Source organism: Squalius cephalus (assembly GCF_949319135.1).
Source record: "Squalius cephalus genome assembly, chromosome: 13".
NCBI lineage: Eukaryota > Metazoa > Chordata > Actinopteri > Cypriniformes > Leuciscidae > Squalius > Squalius cephalus.
Window position 1 is genome coordinate 32,639,282 of NC_137134.1, and position 18,265 is coordinate 32,657,546.

At 37.2% G+C, this 18,265-nt stretch overlaps 1 protein-coding gene across 1 annotated transcript in view; it reads right to left on the minus strand.

The window, feature by feature from the left end:
* LOC307169938 (SLAM family member 5-like) overlaps nucleotides 1-18,265 on the minus strand; it is a 37,641-nt gene that overhangs the window by 7,425 nt on the left and 11,951 nt on the right. Inside the window, exons 3-5 of the mRNA XM_079890817.1 lie at nucleotides 10,782-11,072; nucleotides 7,460-7,696; nucleotides 6,211-6,284 (exon numbers count right to left, since the gene is read on the minus strand). Of these exons, the coding sequence (XP_079746943.1) occupies nucleotides 6,211-6,284; nucleotides 7,460-7,696; nucleotides 10,782-11,072 (602 nt within the window). The remainder of the gene's footprint in view (nucleotides 1-6,210; nucleotides 6,285-7,459; nucleotides 7,697-10,781; nucleotides 11,073-18,265) is intronic.

The following is an 18,265-nucleotide window of genomic DNA, read 5'->3' on the forward strand; positions in this document are numbered from 1 at the left end:
TATTTAATCGCCTGTCGCAAGTGAAAATGCTAAGTTGCAAAGCTGATTTTATTCTAGTAAAACTAAATTAATTTACAAAAAAAAAAAAATATATATATATATATTTTTTTTTAAATAGGCCTATCGTCGCTGTCGGGCGGAATCCTCGTATCTCTCAGGAAATTAAAAAAACGTCATTTTTTTTAGTTATTAAACATTGTATCGTTAAAGTTGGTGTTATACCTTATATTGCTATCCTATACTGTTGTGTACCAACATTAACACAACATTTCCCCAAAATCATGTTTAATCGATATGAGTGATGCATGCAATACCAAAATACTAGGCTGTCTAAAATAGGCGGAAATTAATCTGCATGCAAACAAAGTCAGCGGTCGCGTTGAGCCTTTTGACAAGAGAAAAGGCTTCAGTAGTTAACCAAAGCTAACGACTGGTTACATACATCTTCCTAAACTCCATTTTAAAGGTTTAAGAGCTATAAGTGAAGCAGAACAAAAAACGATGAGCTGACTAACGTTTTTTTCTCCCATAAATAAAAACCTTGCTACTTGGGGTATTTTACATGCACAGTGCCAACTTCGAGTCAGTAAAATAATAAAAACAATAATTTAATGCTGGTATCCAAAACATTTAATTCAATTCAAGTATTATATTAGATACATTTTAAAACTTCAATGCACACGTATAATAAGCCTAGTAATAATAAGCCTAGTAATAAGTAGACATTTAAAATACATCAATAACTGATATCATAGTTTAACACAGATAAAATCAGAGTTAAGGCTTGCTTTACGTGTTGCTCGACGAGGACTTCTTAATCGTTGTGACTTTTCAATCCCGAGGAGACAAAATGCCGCGAGCCTCCCGCCCGCTGCGGAGTGAGGAAGAGGTGGAGTTATGAGGATTCTCAGACAGTTAAGTGTCCAATGGAGTTAAGAGATTTGCTCTCAAGCTATTTTCAACACTTTAGATTGGTTAATAATTTGTAAAAATAACAGTACCACGTGGGGACTGACCAATAGCATCGATTTGTGAAAAAATATGAAATTGACCAAATTTGGACATACGAGGTTTCCACCCGACAGGCGACAGCGACGATATGTAGTTAATTATATGTCAGGAATAAGAGGGCACAGTGGAACCGTCACCATGCCTGTTGCTGAGTCTCAACGGATGAAATCGCGCTCCGAGGCATGGTGGTGTGCTGACCAGAGGTGAGGGGGCACAGTAACCTAGGTGGCCGGGCCAGGCCCCCTGGGGCCCCCTCGTGGCGCCGACCCTGGTTTCAGGCCTCATTCATATGTGGAAATAAATCTGATATAAATCAGATAACGTTACGTGCATTTGCAGCTGTCAATGCGAGTCGTACGTCGTTGAAAAACTTACTTTTTGAAACATTTCGCGGTACAGATATATCTATAACAAATTAAACAACTCTAGTTGACTTGGAGAGTATTAGTTTTGTTCGTTTGTGTTAAATAAAAGACGATCTGGTGCTGAAATGTGTTGCTTTTGCAATCATTCTGAGTGCTCACTGTCGCTGCTGTCAGTTTAGTGTCAAGCAGTTTCTCTAAATAACGATGCCTGACATTGTTATTTAGTCTCTCCTGATAGAGACTAAATCCCTTTCCTTCCGCTTCCTCCTTCTCCATTTATTCCCAAGAAACTGTGGCAAATCGAAAAATGCAAACAAATATCAAGCTGCTCTCTTTCTGTGTCGCTATTTCTCTCGGTCTCACTGTAGAAGTAACCATGGCAACGGATAGCGTATCCTTCCAAGATGGCGGCACCTTCCTGAAATGCAATGCGGAGTGAAAATATTGTGACGTAACTCCTGATTCTCTATAGCTGTTAGTGAAAGTAAAAACTTTGTGAAGTTTTAAAGATCAAAGTGCGCAACAAATTAAGTTGTCTCCTATAAGAAAAAATAAATTCTGAACTGAACTTGTCAGTAATTACAGTCTCAAATATCTAGTTATGTTTGTAACAGATTTGCCTAATGCCAGCTTACAGACTGCACATGAACGTCTACTTTGACCTATCCTCAAACACTGTAGTTTCAGCTGAGAAGCAGCATGTTATAGCATGTTATTGTTGTTTTCTGCGCTACGAATCCACTTTGACGCACTTCCAAAGGAGGACTCGTGCTGGAATTAATACGGTAAAACTAACGCCATCACTGTGTATTCAAGTGCTGAGGAAGATCCAGAGCTGAAATTCAGATACGGTAATGGATGTTTCCTGTCCGACACTCACTGTAAATCCGCCTTTCCACGGCACACGATATTCGCATACGATTATCGCATACGATTATCGCATTTCGCCCCCTAGTGTCAGTCGCACAGAACTTTGAAATTGGTTGTGAATCAACAGTTACCCCCGGCTATTCAAAATGGTAAAATTAATGAATTTTAATGAATGTAATGCATGCATGAATATATCCACACACAAAAAATGACCCTCAATACATCTAAAATACAAACAAAGTAGATTTTATGGAGCTAATCAACATAAATATTGATTTAATAATTATAAAATAATTATTTCTGCCATAATTATTAATAACCGCCATTTTACAGAAATAGTGTTTACAGAATAATGTTAAAGTGTTCAAATATTGGTAATTCTAGCTTCGTGCTCAACTACACAGACCAATCGGTGCAGACCGAGGATTTGAAAGCATATTGTAACACAAAGTTGAGATGTTGCCCAGAGAGAAAAACAATATGTGGTGTCAGAAGAAAAGATGCCCAAGAGACGAGAGATGACGTATTTTCCCCGGGTTTAATAAAATTACTTAAGCAACACACTCATCCGCATACTTGGGGATTGAGTGAGAAAAAGCATACAAATAAACATTCAACTCTGGTCACAAATAGAAAGGGAAATAAATGAAAGTGTACAAAACTCGGTAGACCGGTTATCTCTTCTCCTCACCTGACACATCTATTACTGACATCGCCTACTCTAACAGACATGCGCAGTTCTCATTGTACCTTGAATTACCGTAAATGCACAAAGTGACCGTTACAATTTGGAGCCGTCTGCTCTCTAATCGCTCTCATGGTACTTTGATGTCAGAGCGATCTGTCTACGCATCGCCACTTCAAGTCGAATACATCAGGTGTGTTGGTGAGAACCGATCGGCGAGAGTTTCCTTGTTCAGGCGGGAGGAGCTCAAATCAGAGACCTGGAGTCGGACACTTTCTGCTTCCCATAGTTACGGTCACGCTGTGTTTGCATATTTTACCACAGCTGAAGTGAAATAAATGCAATATTGTCAAATAGGCTACACAGATGTTTCAGATACTTTTCTATTTAATACTTTATGTACTACTTAATACAGTGTCTGTTTGTACAATAATAAAGTTTATTAACATAAGCCTAAACTATCAATGAAGTGGGGTCTACGTTTTTTTAATCAGTTTTATTTTGATCGCGTCGGCGCTGTCTCAAGTCTGACACAACAGATGCTATTAAGCAGTATAAAGTATTGAATGAAAATGTCTCTGAAAAATCGGTGTATTTGACAAATATTGCATTTATTTCACTTCAGCTGTGATAAAGTGCAAACACACCGCAAACGTCACTACGGTAAGCAGAAAGTGTCAGAATTCACGTCTCAGTTTTCAGCTCCTCCTCGCGACAACTCTTGCCGATCGGTTACATCCAGCCGCAGCCGATGTCCACACCTCATTTTTCCTGTCATGTCTTAACCCATGTGATCTTATCATGTGGTTCCATTGTCTCATGTGTCATGTTTTGATTTCTTTGTGTTCATTGCTTTCAGTTGTGTCTTGTGCCTGGTAGGTCCGTGCATTAATCCGTCTTGGTTTCATTTGTTTTATATCTGGTTCATGTTTGTCAATAAAACTGCACCTGGGTTCTCAACTTCAACTCACCTTCAGCTGATAAATGTTACGGAAGGAGACTCCAAAACAAAATTAGGAACGTTTAAAATAGCGTGAACTTTAACAACCTTATTATTTCATGGACTTCTCTGTTTCTGCCTTATTTCTCACATTTTCAGTCTCCCACACATACTTGCTTAAATCAGCAGAAATATTTGCATTTTCCCCCCTCACACTGGGTGTCTTAAGGCCTCAGTTTCCGGTGAGACAGTTTAACAGTGCTCGTTTAGCAAAAATGTAACTATATAACGTCAACTGTTAAAAGTGTTATCACACTTTCCTGAAAGCAGCATATAGAGATCCTGCAACCTATGTATTTTTCTCCCCTCTGTTCTTTCTCGCTGGTGATTGTTCTAGTGAAATAAATGTCTTTAAATGGAATGTTATTCATTTCTTTCTTTATAGAAGTACCTTTCAAAACATAATGAAAAACTAGTTAGTTCTTTTAATTGAGACTTTATATTTCTCAATTGTAACTTTTTTTTAATAAACTTTATCACAACTTTTTTTTTTTTTTTTTGCAAAAATGGTTTTCAATGTTTAACAGATTTATGCCCGGTTTCACAGACAAGTCTCGAGTCTAGTCTCAGACTAAAATGCATGTTTGAGCTGTTTGAACTGTTTGAACTGAAAGCAACTGTTCCTTGCCACTGTCACTTTTTTTTTTTTTTTGCCTTTGTCGCCATTGGCTTTTGGCTTGCTTAGTTGTGGACATTTAATTTAATATTCAACAATTTGGTGTAAGCATTTACACCATATATATGAGAACTGAACTGAGCTGGACGATGACATCACGGTTTTCTCCGTGGCTATATATATAAATGAACTAAATTAATAACTTTTACAACAAAAATGAACCATCACTGAACTTATTTAAGCTGGACTGTGACGCCATTTTCTTCTGGAAACAAATTTTGTCGCATTATTTTCCTGTTATCACTGTAAAGCTGCTTTGAAACAATCTATATAGTAAAAAGCGCTATAAATAAAGGTGACTTGACTTGACATATCTTACAATTTTTACATGCAAGTTCTGTCTCCTGCATGTGTTTTATTATGTTTTTGGTTCAGTCCTCTGTGACCTAGTTTTCCTGAGTCGTAATCCTCAGTCATTTCAGTCACCTGTGCCCTGTTAATTTACTCATTTAGCTCCTTTGTTAGCTCCATGTATTTAGTCCCTGTGTTCTTCTTCAGTCTTCGTCCGTTCTCATTAATGTTAGTATCTATGTATATGTGTATTTCTCCTGAGTTAATCATGTTTCCTGAGTATTTGTTATTAAAGCCTTTTCTCCTTAAAGAATTCCTGATCTTGTGAGTTCAAATACATCACATTACGTGACAAAATATCAGTGCCATCGTTTTGTCTCAAGATGTCAAGATTTTTTTTCTAGGGGAGGTTTAAAAAAGCTATTTAAAGGTCCTAATTCTGGCTTAATCTAAGCCCTGTCTGTGAAACCAGGCCTCAAACATTTTTTGTTGTACAGTTCTAGTGTTTAAAATGAATTAATTGTAGCAAGCGACTGCATGACCAAGTGATGGCAAGTCGTTTTTTGTGTTTATATTTAGTTCTCTTGCTTGTGCACTATTTCTTTATTTGTCCGTTTTACTGCTTTACTCAAGCAGTTCAATAGTCATAATAAAGTGAATTTTAATAGTCTTGCTATTAGTGATTAAGAGCAGACGTGGAGCACTGGACTGACGTGACCTTAAGTTTGCATATTTACTTGCTGTTTTTTTATAATGGTGTTGTCAGCTTTACTGACATCTCGTTTCACACTAAAGGTTTTTTTTTTCCCCTGTGAACTTCCCGTTTTATGTTAACCATCTGTGCTGCTGGATCCTTTCACAGAACTAACTTCTTTTTTCTTCATCTTTTTTCTAAAATTACTTTAATACTAGTGAAACAATGGATGTCCATTCCTCAAAATCACAAAGGGTTTCTTGTATGGAATGTCACAACGAATCTGAATATTCTATAACATTTATATAATTAATTTTAAAATATTTTTTGTTGTTGTTACAGAAAAAGAAAGGAAAGAGTAAGTGGTCATTGAACAAAAGACATCTAGTTTGATAAATATGCTTTGAACCAGGGATGGGCAGCTTCGGCTCTGGAGTGCCGCTGTCCTGCACCTGAACCAGCTAATCAATGTCTTCAGCATTACTAAAAAGACAGGTCAGTTTTTATCAGGTTTGGAGCTAAACTTTGCAGGACAGTGGCCCTCCAGGACCGAAGTTGCCCATCCCTGCTTTAAGCTTAAGGACAAGACACAGATGACACAGTTATAAATGATCTTACCGCTTTTTGCACATTTCTTTTGTAGAATATTGGATCAGCATAAGTTATCTCATCTTCAGAAGTCCGAACTGTTTCTAACAAGAAGAATAGATGTATTAAAACAATAGAGCTCAATCTTAAACTCTGAGATATTAGATGTTTCTTCATTAACATGTTTTATTATTTCAAGTATAATATTCAAGTATATCCTTATTATGTTGGCTTGAACTTATTATTATAATTCTGAGACAAAATCATTCAAAGCTTTCAACCTACAATCCACTAAACTCGACTCAGACCTTTAGACTGTTCTTACTTAGTGTTCTATCTCTTTTATAACTGAATGGACATATGGTTTTCCAAAATCCCATTACATTGCCACAATGTTAAAATAAGCCAAGACTATTTAGACTTCAAATTTCAAAACACACAGAAGCCCACTTGACTCATTTAAGCTGCCATTTTATGTAATATTTCTAAGCCATGTATACCTCATGTAGCCCCACCTCTTTTCAGCGCCTCGCTCGTTGTGTTCTGTCTTCTGGTTTGAATTTTCAGAGCATGAAGGTAAGATCTTATGGATTTATGAATGAACCATTTGTTTTAAAATCTTCCCAGTCCACTGACATTAACATCCACATCAGACATTACAATGCTCACGATAACTGTATATCTCTATATCCACTTCACTAACTAATTACTCTTCGACAGCGATGCCAATGTGTAGAGCTACCCGAAAAAACGAGCTGTGTGCTTGTTTCTCTGGTGCATAAATTCTATAGACTCGTTTAATCCTCCATTCTAATATTACATTCCTTCCATCCTTCCTTCCTTCCTCCCTTGCTTCTATCTATTGTCTGTCTAAAATTCTATCTTTTAAAACTTCTAAACTAAAACTTAAAACTGTCAAACCTAAAACATGTATGCCCGGTTTCACAGACAGGGCTTAGATTAAGCCAGGATTAGGCCTTAGTTCAATTACAACATTTATAGCTTTTATAAACATGCCTTAGAAAAAAACATTACTGATGTGCATCTTGAGACAAAACAATGGCACTGATATATTTGAAGAAATATCAGTGCAAGTTGCTTTAATTTAAAACAGGTCAATTTAGCCTGGGACTAGACTTAAGCCTTGTCTGTGAAATCGGGGATAAAACTTAAAAACTTAACTTAAAAACTTAAAGCTGTTAAGCCAACATCAACATCTTTATATTTGATTTAATACAAATTATATTTAACAGATGTGTCAGCAGTAGGTAATGCTTGCCTTCTTGGACTGTTTTTCCACGTTTTCTGCAGATCCAGAAGATCCCGACTAAAGTAACAGTCAACAGAGATCCAGCGGCAGCAGCAGCAGCAGAGATCAGCACTATGAGATTCTGAGGGCCCACGTCTGGAGAATGTGAAGGAGACGACAACTGTGAGGGAGACTGTGAGGATGACTGCACAGAAGTCTGCAGAGAAGACTGCGAGGATGACTGCGAAGTAGAGTGTGTGGTCTGTGCTGTAATGGGTAAAGGGAGTCATTAGTGTAAGTGAATATGTCTGATCTACAACAGACACTATAAACATCAGCACAGCTGAGTTAAGCATCTCTGCATCTGCTCCAAATTCTGTGTGAAGATACAAAGGCATATAAATGTAATATACAGTATGTACAATATCTGACTCGCCTCAACCTTCACTGTGGCTTTGGATCTGATGCTGCTTTGTTTTTGTTTGTTTGTTTTTGCACGTAAAATGCAGAATCAGAACAACCTTAAACATTGTTGTCATGACAGAGCATACACTTAGACTTTTTTGGACATTATTATTTGAACTCTCTCTTGCAAAATTAGGGTTCTCTTCCGAGACACAATCTCACTTACTATATCAAACCCCAGTATTATCTTATCTTCATTTCCTTTCCTTCACCCCCTTTTCCCCCCATATCTTCTCTCATGCTGAGATCACCTGAGATTCACCCAAAAATCTATATGGTTTAATGTGAACAATTATTACACAACACTATACATGTTTGGTATCATTTGAAATGTCTCAGTGCAACTGGTACAAAGGTCTCATCCCCACAGAAGTAAACCAAAATGTAATAAATTTGATTAATTAATTGTTGTTAATAAATGCTGGAAAAACGGATCATTTTACTCCCTTGTTATCTTTTTAGGTTGGCTACCAATACATTTTAGGATACAGTATAAGATTCTGATAAATGTTTTTAAAGCACTTCACAGAATTGTGCCAGAATGCTTAGCTGAGCTTATTAAACCCCACAGTTCAGGCGTAAGACTAAGATCATCAAAAAAGTTTCTTCTAACTATTCCTCGTGCGCGTCTGAAATTGAAGGGTGATCGTGCTTTCTCTGTCGCTGGTCCTAGATTGTGGAATAATCTGCCATTGGATAGTAGATCTTCCTTTACTCCTGATGTTTTTAAGGACCGCTTAAAATCTTATCTGTACTCTTTCGCAGTTTAGTACATTAGTACATGGACGTTTTTATGTTTTGTCGTATTGTTCTGTTGCTTTTCATTGTAACTTACAGCACTTTGCAACTACTGTGTTAGCCTGTAAGGTGCTATATAAATAAATAAATAAACGAAACGATAAAAATTTGAAGAGTTTAGAGATATTTTGCTTATACTGTGGTAGGTGTGCCCTCTCTCAGGGTCTTCCACACAAATTACCTTCTGTCCTCAGTAAGGTGTAAACTACCCAGATCTGGGATCTTAAATAATGCAAATTCCTACTGTAACTTCATGCCTCCATTTAGGGAATGCTTTGTCTGTTGCAAAAGGCTTGGGGCAATTCTTTCTTATGCCAGGTTTTTATATTTTACTCTTAGATTTATTTTCAAGAATTTGATGTTTTGTTTTTTCATATCCGAACTGAATGATTACTTAATTGGCATGATATGTTTACCTGACTAATAATAGTTAAGTTGTTGTGCAGTTGCAAATCTGTTGGGAGCTACACAAAAGAATACTAATGAAATAATAGCAAGCATGTGTCTTTGTACTAACCATAACCTCTGGTTATTGTTTAACTTTAGTTGAGCTGTTATATAGGTAACTGTAAGGAACTAAGCAGAACTACTATTTAAATAATATCAAGCATGGGTGGCCTATTCAATTGTATTAGTCATGACCTCTGACTAATGATCAGACTGGCAATTTTTTGACCATGAGACCCGCGTTAACGACCGGCAAATTGTGGGCTACAAACCTTTTATCAAACCATTTTAATCTTGCACAGTTTACTTTGTCAAAACGGGATTAGTCTATTTCTTTCCTCTTGGATCTTGATTGATGCACAACAGGGACTGAAATTAACAGGGGATTGTGGCAAAAATACATCAAAATGAACAAAAATGTCCCCAAAATTGAGCTATGGTTATAATATTGATAATAATGTGACTTTTATAGTTATGATAATATAGTTAAGCAATAAGCTATCACACAAGCAAGATATATCACACAATGCTGTTTTTCCCCCTAAAAGCATATTGCAAATGTGATATTGATATTATTGAACAGTTAAATAAACAGAAAGTTAATATTAAGTAACTTACATTTTAGACGCATATTGTCTATTTTTGCTCTTTCAACAAAATAAAATAGTTCCAAACAAAGCCACATCAGAAACGATACACATCTCTGAGCAACATGTTTCATTCCTGAAAGAATCAACATTTCTAAACAAATTGATTTGAATGAATAATTCAATGGCTCACTCATTGCTAGTAGGTTACTAGCAGGTTTCTCTTGCACTCTGGTCTGTAAGATAGGCACAAGTGTTTGTTTGTTTTTTTTTTGTTTTTTTTTATTACTCATTGTTTATTTCCTGTTGCCATGCTTTAAAACTCTTCCATACATTCTTAGTTTTACGGCTTCCTGAACTCTTTTCCTAGTAAAAAAGAAAGACTGTGTCTTTTCTACAGAAAATCTAAATCCCCAATCATAGCCCCACTCCACCACTTTATCAGTTGCTTCCTGTATTTTTCTGACTACATAATCTATATTCCTTCCTCTCTTCCACAACGCCCCGTCATCTGCAAACAAAGACCTTCCGATGTCTTCTGGAACTCAAATATATCGTTAATCATAATAATGAAGAGTAATGGGCTTATCACACTCCCTTGTGGTGTACCATTTCCAACTATGTATTGATTTGACATGTCTGTCCCTATCCTCACTTGCACTTTCCGTCCGAAAAGAAAATCATTTACCCAGTTAAACGTTTTCCCCTCAACACCCATCTTATTCATTTTGATTAATAACCCCTTCTTCCACATCATGTCGTAGGCTTTTTCTATATAAAAAAATACCGCTATTAAGGTACAAAATAGAGTCAGATAATGTTCAGCCTTAAATCTAATAAAACACACCTGAACCAGCTAATCAAGCTGTTCATGAATGCTTGAAACCAACTGGCAGGTGTGTTGGAGCAGAGCTGAAACTGAAGTCTGCAGGAAGACATATCTTCTGGAGCAGAGTTGGCTACCCCTGATGTATATAATATTTGTGGTATATATTAAATGCCACTTCAGATACTTTCCGGTCTAAAGATGTCACAATATTTAACTTTTAATGTACCTGCACATGTGTGACAGAGTTCACTGATGTTGAGATGTGTGGTCTGGTTGCTGATGGGATTGTTCAGCACACAGCTGTAGGTGTTTTTATCCTGATATTTCACCTCCAGAGGTAGAGAGAGACTGATGCTGAGATCACACACACTGATGCTGGACAATACACTGATTCCTGCGTACCAGGAGAGAGTCGCATCACACACATTCAACACTGATGAACACACCAATGAACATGATGATGATGTTGATGATGACGATGAACAGTCTCTGCTGATGACAGGAACAGGCAGACGAGCTGGAATATAGAATTAATATGTTATGAATAACTGACAACAGATTGTTGACATTTTTAAATTATTGAATCTTTTCCAATAATTTGGTGTCAATTTTTCCTGAATGATGCACATGTTTTTGGAGGTTGACAGAAAAATTAAAACCCATTCGACCAGATTGCTTTCATGTGGTCGAATGCGTTCGAACAGGCACAAAAGACCATCTACTCTATGCCAGATGGGATTACTAAGTTTGGTTTGAAGATAAAAAACATATCAAACATTATCTCACCATTCCTGATTTCTAACACACACTCACTCAGAGCAGAAATGAAAGCTGCTCTCCGTTTGTTTTTCCGTAGTCTCCGGACACGTTCATACTGTATGTAAATTGTGCGAGCTTATTTTGTCCATCAGATCAAAAGGTTGGAATAAACGCATACATTTACTCACACATAGACCTTCCCCTCAAAGAAATCAGGACAGAAGTGGTTGAAAGTGGACCAAAGAGACAGATTAAAACACCAGGTGTAAAAGGTCTCCCTCGTCTACTTGTGATCCAATCAACCAGAACACATCTCAATACCAGGTGTAAACAGGGCCAAAGTTGTAATTTACAAACAGCTGGTGCAGGCAACCCCCAGTGTATTTTGTGCCTATTTCAATGCAGTCCCGCATTATGCATGAAATCTTTTTCTGGTTATTATTGTGTAAAGCTGAAATTTCGGATACTGAACACAAGAATTCTCACAAGAACAGACAGCATGCAATTAAACAAACCCACTAATCTGGAGAGAAAGAGCATAGGACGCCACCTTGCACAAATTTCTCTCATCACCTATAAGTCCTCTTATTCCTACCTCCCTCTCCTTTCCCCATGATTCAAGTCACTAAAAGTTCACAAAGAATGTCTATTATACCACGTAACTTGTGAATCTATTGTTTTTTCCCTTTCATGTTTGGTATCATTGTAAAGGGGTATGTCACCGCTGGCAAAATGGACTTTCAATAAATCTTGCCTATGCCTTGCCTAGTAGATTTTTTTTTTTTTTTTTTAAATCAGTGCCACCTGACAAACAGAAAACAGAGAAAAAAGTTTTCTTTCCTTTTGCCCAATAGGTAGGAAAACTTAAACACCCATAATGCACTGGTCCTCACCCCCGAAACTAAGTACAACTCTTTGAGGCATGTGAATAGGCCCAACAAAATTCCACAATTGTTTAGATAGTAAATATTTACAGATCTTTTGTTCTGGTCTGGGTATTTAAATGGGACCTATATGCAAAAATTCACTTTTAGGTGGTGTTTAAACATATATGTGCCGTGCAGCAGTGTGTACACAACCAAGTCAAGTCACCTTCATTTATATAGCACTTTTAACAATAAATTGTTTCAAAGCAGCTTTAAAGTGATAATAGGAAATTACAGTAACAGAGATTGTTTTGGCTTTACAGCAGCTCTAGGATAGAGTTATTGTCCAGCTAAAGTTAGTTTTGATTGATACACTTCCATTGCGAAGATCATTAGTTATTAACTTAGGGGCCGCTAACACGACACCGTTCTAACAGAAAACCCTCAACACGATATGGCCACCCATCTGCAGAAAACAGTGCCTGGTGACTCGAGAACGCACTCCCGGAAATAGGTTCCAAGGTGCAAACAATTATCAGTTATCTCTGCGCAAACACCAATGTCGTGCACATGCGCATCAAGTGTTCAAATCAGAGCATTTAATACCAGCATTCAAGTAAGAAATGTATTCTAATTAAAGCTACTAAAGTTATTCAGTCAAGAGCAGTGAGTGATTTTCTGTTTTTCTTTTGTTAGTTGATTCATATTAACAGCATTTATAGCAGTAGGAACTGTATATTATGCCGCTCTCACTTTAATACAGAGATTTAATATATCCATGCGATTTCTTTACTTGCTGATTACATTCACAGATATAACCACCTGTGTTTATGTGAACTTTGGTTTGGTTTTGATATGGCTTTAAAACGCATGCAGATAATAAACTTTCATAATGATGATGAAGAACTGCAATGTCATGTGAGCATGAGCGATAGAGATTATAATCAAAACCAAACAGATGTTTTAGTTTTTGGCAGAGTATTGGAAGCACAAGCGTGTAAAGGCTCTGCCCACTTCTGGAAAGCTGGATGGGGAGCAGCAGCTCATTTGCATTTATAGAAATCGAAAACAGCATGTTTTTACTTCCACTAAAAAAATCTGAAACTTCACAGACACATTATGGGTACAATAATTATATTCCATCTTGTAAAAAGGGGCATAATAGTTCCCCTTTAAGGAAAAGGCAAAAGCGTTATTGGGATTCTGTAACCGGAAAAACCCTGAACGGTGCTGTGTGTCTCTCCACTGTCAGGCATCTCTAACTCTTAGATTCATCTTTGAGCAATCGATGTTATGAATTATCATTTCTGAATTGGCTTCTTGTTGTTTAATTATGTAACTGGCATGATACACTTCTACTTGATGAATATAATGTTATGTTTGATTGATTCTGTATTCTTCTGGAATAGTTATTTCCAGTAGATTAAGTCTGGTGTTACCCCAAATCTGTGTTCAGGATAGAGCAAACTGAAGGCGCATGAATGAATGGAGAATGTGGAACATCATCTGAAGACCTTTTGATTACTGTCTATCACTGATTTAGCAAGGTTTTTAAACACATTTTGTTATGAGCAAGCATGTGGTGACCAACTTAAAGGTGCTGCTTTGAAATAATCTGTATTGTGTAAAGCACTATACAAATAAAGGTGATTTGACTTGACTTAGGAATTAGTTAACCCTGCATCCTCTGACTAAGATCAGACTGAAGAGTTTATGACCATGAGATCCCGACTGTCACAGAGTGAGACTCTGAGTGACAACAGGTCCCCAATGCATGAATAATCAAAGAGTAATAATCGATGATTCCCCGAGGGGAAGAGCTAAATCTTGACAAGTTATGATAATAGTTGTGTCCCAAATGATGCACTATTATATTATGCACTTATACACTGTGTAGTGTATGAATTTTATAAGGTTATTTTGTCATTCAGCATTGGAGTCTGATAGCCCCTCCCCCTCTGTTACGTTATTTGAGTGCATGAAGTGTCCATTCATGCACTCATTCATTCATGTCCAACATTCGGTTAATTGAGTACATCATTCAGTGTCAGTCACAATCCCTGCCTGCATTACCCGTGTCTGTTTTGGACTCTTATTTTGAAGTTCTGTGTATCCTTTGTTGCACTGTTTATTTCATGTTTCTCTGATGCTACTTACTGGATACCATATCCCTCTGGTGTTTCTATGACAATTAACCACACTTTCTCATTACCTTAAGCTTGTCTTGTGTATAAATAGCCATTGTGTTTTACTTGTGTTTGTCAGTCGTTAAATGTTTGCTTGTATCATGGGTTAATTGTCTTGTGTTTCTCCCGCTCCCCGTGTTTTCAACCTTGAGGATTATTTTAATAAATCTAACTGCATATGGATCCGATTCTCAGCCTGCTACTTTGCCTGCTTGAATGTCAGCATGTTATCCAGGTATTGAAAGTGCACTTTTTCTATTTGGAATTTTAAGTGTAAACACGACTGACAGTATTTATACTACAAAACGTCATAGAATAGTGCTTAAGTATGCCAATTGACCCTTCGCATGGAGTTTGATTGACAAGCGATCTGACCAATCAAAATCCGCCAACCGCTGAATCCACCATTTTTGTCCAACAGCAGTCAGGAGAGTGAGTAGATTAACGTTGGAGGATTTGAACTTAGATTTTCGGTTCATCCCAGTTAATTGACCTGAAGTGTGATGAGTCGGTCATGAATGATTCATTTTAAAATGACTTGAGAATAACGAGTCTGTCTCAGAGAGTGATTCGTTCGTTTTTCCATTCTTACAGTTATGTGATGTATTTCTGATATCAAATTGTAACTTTTTTTATTTCTTACAATTTATAAATTAATGAATTTCTGTCATGGTTCTTTTCCATAACATTGAATGTGGTAATAAAGATGGTTAATGATTTAAACTTTATCCGTATGATAGGGAAAATCATTTTGATAAACCAAAGGTATCTACATAATCTAATATCTAATCTAATCTAATATAATACAACATACAGTCAATAATACTAACATATTGTTGTATTTGTTGTAAGATACTGAGCAGGGAAGTGGTCACGTGACAAAAGAAGGAGCGACTCAGACCCTAAGACTCGAGAGGTGAACTGATCCTTTCTATTTCCTTTACCGACTGCATAGCTCCAGACTGGGGATGTGACAGGACAAAACAAAAGAACGAATGACTCGGATCAGGAGGTGACGCAAACTAACAGACTGGATAGCCTGAAGACCCCGATAAGCATAATTATTTCTGTTTGTCATTAATTCATATTTCTGGTACCCGTGTCAGGGAGCCTCTAATCCAACCTGTTTCACAATATTGAGTGAAGATATTGCTGGAATATCCTCAAAATCTTGTTTGTTTGGAGTGAGGTCTGGAGTAGGCCGAAGCCCTTGAGCTACCCAGGACTTTCTTGGTTTTACACCCAGGGCCCAGGTGGACGCACAGGGTAAGAAATAACATGCCTCCCAGACAACCAAAGGCTATACCACCAGAGGATGAGTCACTGGTGACCATGAGCCTCTTCACTCAGACGCTAGAGCAGCAAAAAGATTTTTATAAAGATATGTTACAACAACAACATGACAACTTTAAATCTTTTGTGCAGCTCATAATTGATGGCACCAACAAACGCTTAGATGATGTATTTAAGGATGTTCAAGGAATCAAAATCAGCCTGGAATTTACTCAAGACAAAGTTGACAAAATGGCTAAAGCACAAGAGGAAATGAATAAGTTGAAGAAGCTTGAAACGGAAATACTTAAATCAAAGGAGGAGCTGGACAAGATGGCTACAAAGCTGGATTTTATTGAGAACCAGTCACGAAGAAACAACCTTATAGTGGATGGCATTCCTGAGGAAAGAGGAGAGAGCTGGGATGTATCCGAAAAGAAAATCAAGGACATGTTGGTCAGCAAAATGGGTCTAAATGATAACAATATTGAAATCGAACGGGCCCACAGGATTGGCCAGCATCAGGAGGGTGGAAGACCCAGACAGATAATCGCCAAACTCCTGCGATTCAAGGACAAGCAGACCATTTTATCCTCTGCAAAGAAATTAAAAGGTACACGCATCTACATAAATGAGGACTTCTCTGAGGCTGTAATGAAGAAAAGAAAAGAATTGCTACCCAAGCTGCGAGCTGCCCAGGAAAGAGGAGAAATAGCCACTCTGAAATATGATAAACTGGTCATAAAATCCAAGAGTGGAGGAGCCTAGTTAGAAGTATGTAAACATTCATTTTTGTTTTGTTTATTTGTATTTTTGTGTGTTTTTATTTGTAATTTAGATCATGGCTATTGACTTGTGTCATTCAGCTTTTCCAATTAAGGGTATTACAATAGCGCACTTGAATATCTGCAGTTTGAGATACAAAACTAATGACATATATCAGATTTTGCAGTCCAATAGTATTGAAATCCTAGCTTTGTCTGAAACACACTTAGATTCTAGCTTCACGGATGCTGATGTGAAGATAGACGGCTATAGATTATTTAGGAGGGACAGAAATTGACACGGTGGTGGTGTTGCATTCTATGTTAAGGATAACATCCCAGATAATGTTCGAAATGATTTCATATGGCAGAATATTGAAGCATTATGGGTACAAGTTCATATACCACACATAAAGTCTATCTTAGTTGGGTGTGTATACAGACCTCCCAGGGCCAATACTCAATATTTGGATAACATATGTGAAATGTTTGATGCTGTTTGTGATCAAAACAGAGAGATATTTATTTCAGGTGATCTTAACATTGACTGGCTGTCACCAAACTGTCCAATGTATCAGAAGCTTAAATCTACAGCTACAATATGTGGCCTAAAACAAATCATAACTCAACCCACTAGGGTTGTTACCAGTACATTGGTGTTATCTGCAACATGTATAGATCATATATTTACAAACGCTTTTGAACAATGCTCCAAAGCAGTCTCTGTGCCCACTGGTTGTAGTGACCATAATATCATAGGAGTCACAAGGAAAACTAAATTGCCTAAAGGGGGCTGTAAAATAATTCATAAAAGAACTTCTAGATATTTCAACCAAGAGCAGTATGTGGGTGAAATTCAAGGTGTGGACTGGTCAGAAGTGTGTGAAGATCGTGACCCTGACTCAGCCCTTAATAGGTTTATGGACATACTAATGAAAATAGTTGACAAGCATGCTCCTCTCAGAAAAAGTAAAAAGTGCAGATAAAAGTGCCCCTTGGTTGGACAAAAATCTTAAAAATGTAATGCTGTCTAGAGATAACGCTAAAACAAAAGCTAATATTTCTTGCGAACTAGCTGATCAAAAACAATACCGAACTCTTAGAAATAAAGTAGTCAAAATGAATAGAAAGAAGAAAAAAAGAGTACTTCCAGGAAAAGATTAATGAGGCAAAAAATGATGGTAAAAAACTATGGAACACTTTAAATCAAATAATGGGCAGGAGTAAGCACTCAGCTGCTTCATATGTTGAAAATGATGGAGTGTTCATTACAGATCCAGAGGGAATTGCTAATTATTTCAACAATTATTTTATTAGTAAGGTAGAGAAATTTCGATCTGGTATGTGTCCAAATATCTCAGCATCTTATGATGCAATATTAAGTAAGATAATGAGTGAGAAGAACCATTCTGTCACTTTCTCATTCAGTCAAGTTGACAGAGGTTCTGTTGGAAAAATTCTTGCAGCTCTTCCTGATGGAAAGGCATCAGGCATGGACCACTTGGACTCCAGGCTTATCAGGGTGGCAGCTGAAGCTCTGTCCTTTCCCATTGCTCATTTGGTCAATTTAAGTTTGTTGCAGGGCATATTTCCAGAGAAATGGAAGGAGGCTAAAATCATACCACTGCCTAAAAATAAAAGAGCCACATTTACAGGACAGAATAGCCGACCTATCAGTCTATTACCTTTACTCAGCAAAGTCATGGAAAAGATTGCTTTTGAACAAGTTTATAAATATTTTTTTTCTAATAGGCTGATCACCAAGTACCAGCACGCATATCGAGAGGGTCACTCCACATGTACTGCTTTAACTCATATGACCGACAACTGGTTAGAAGAAATCGATGCAAACAGATTAGTAGG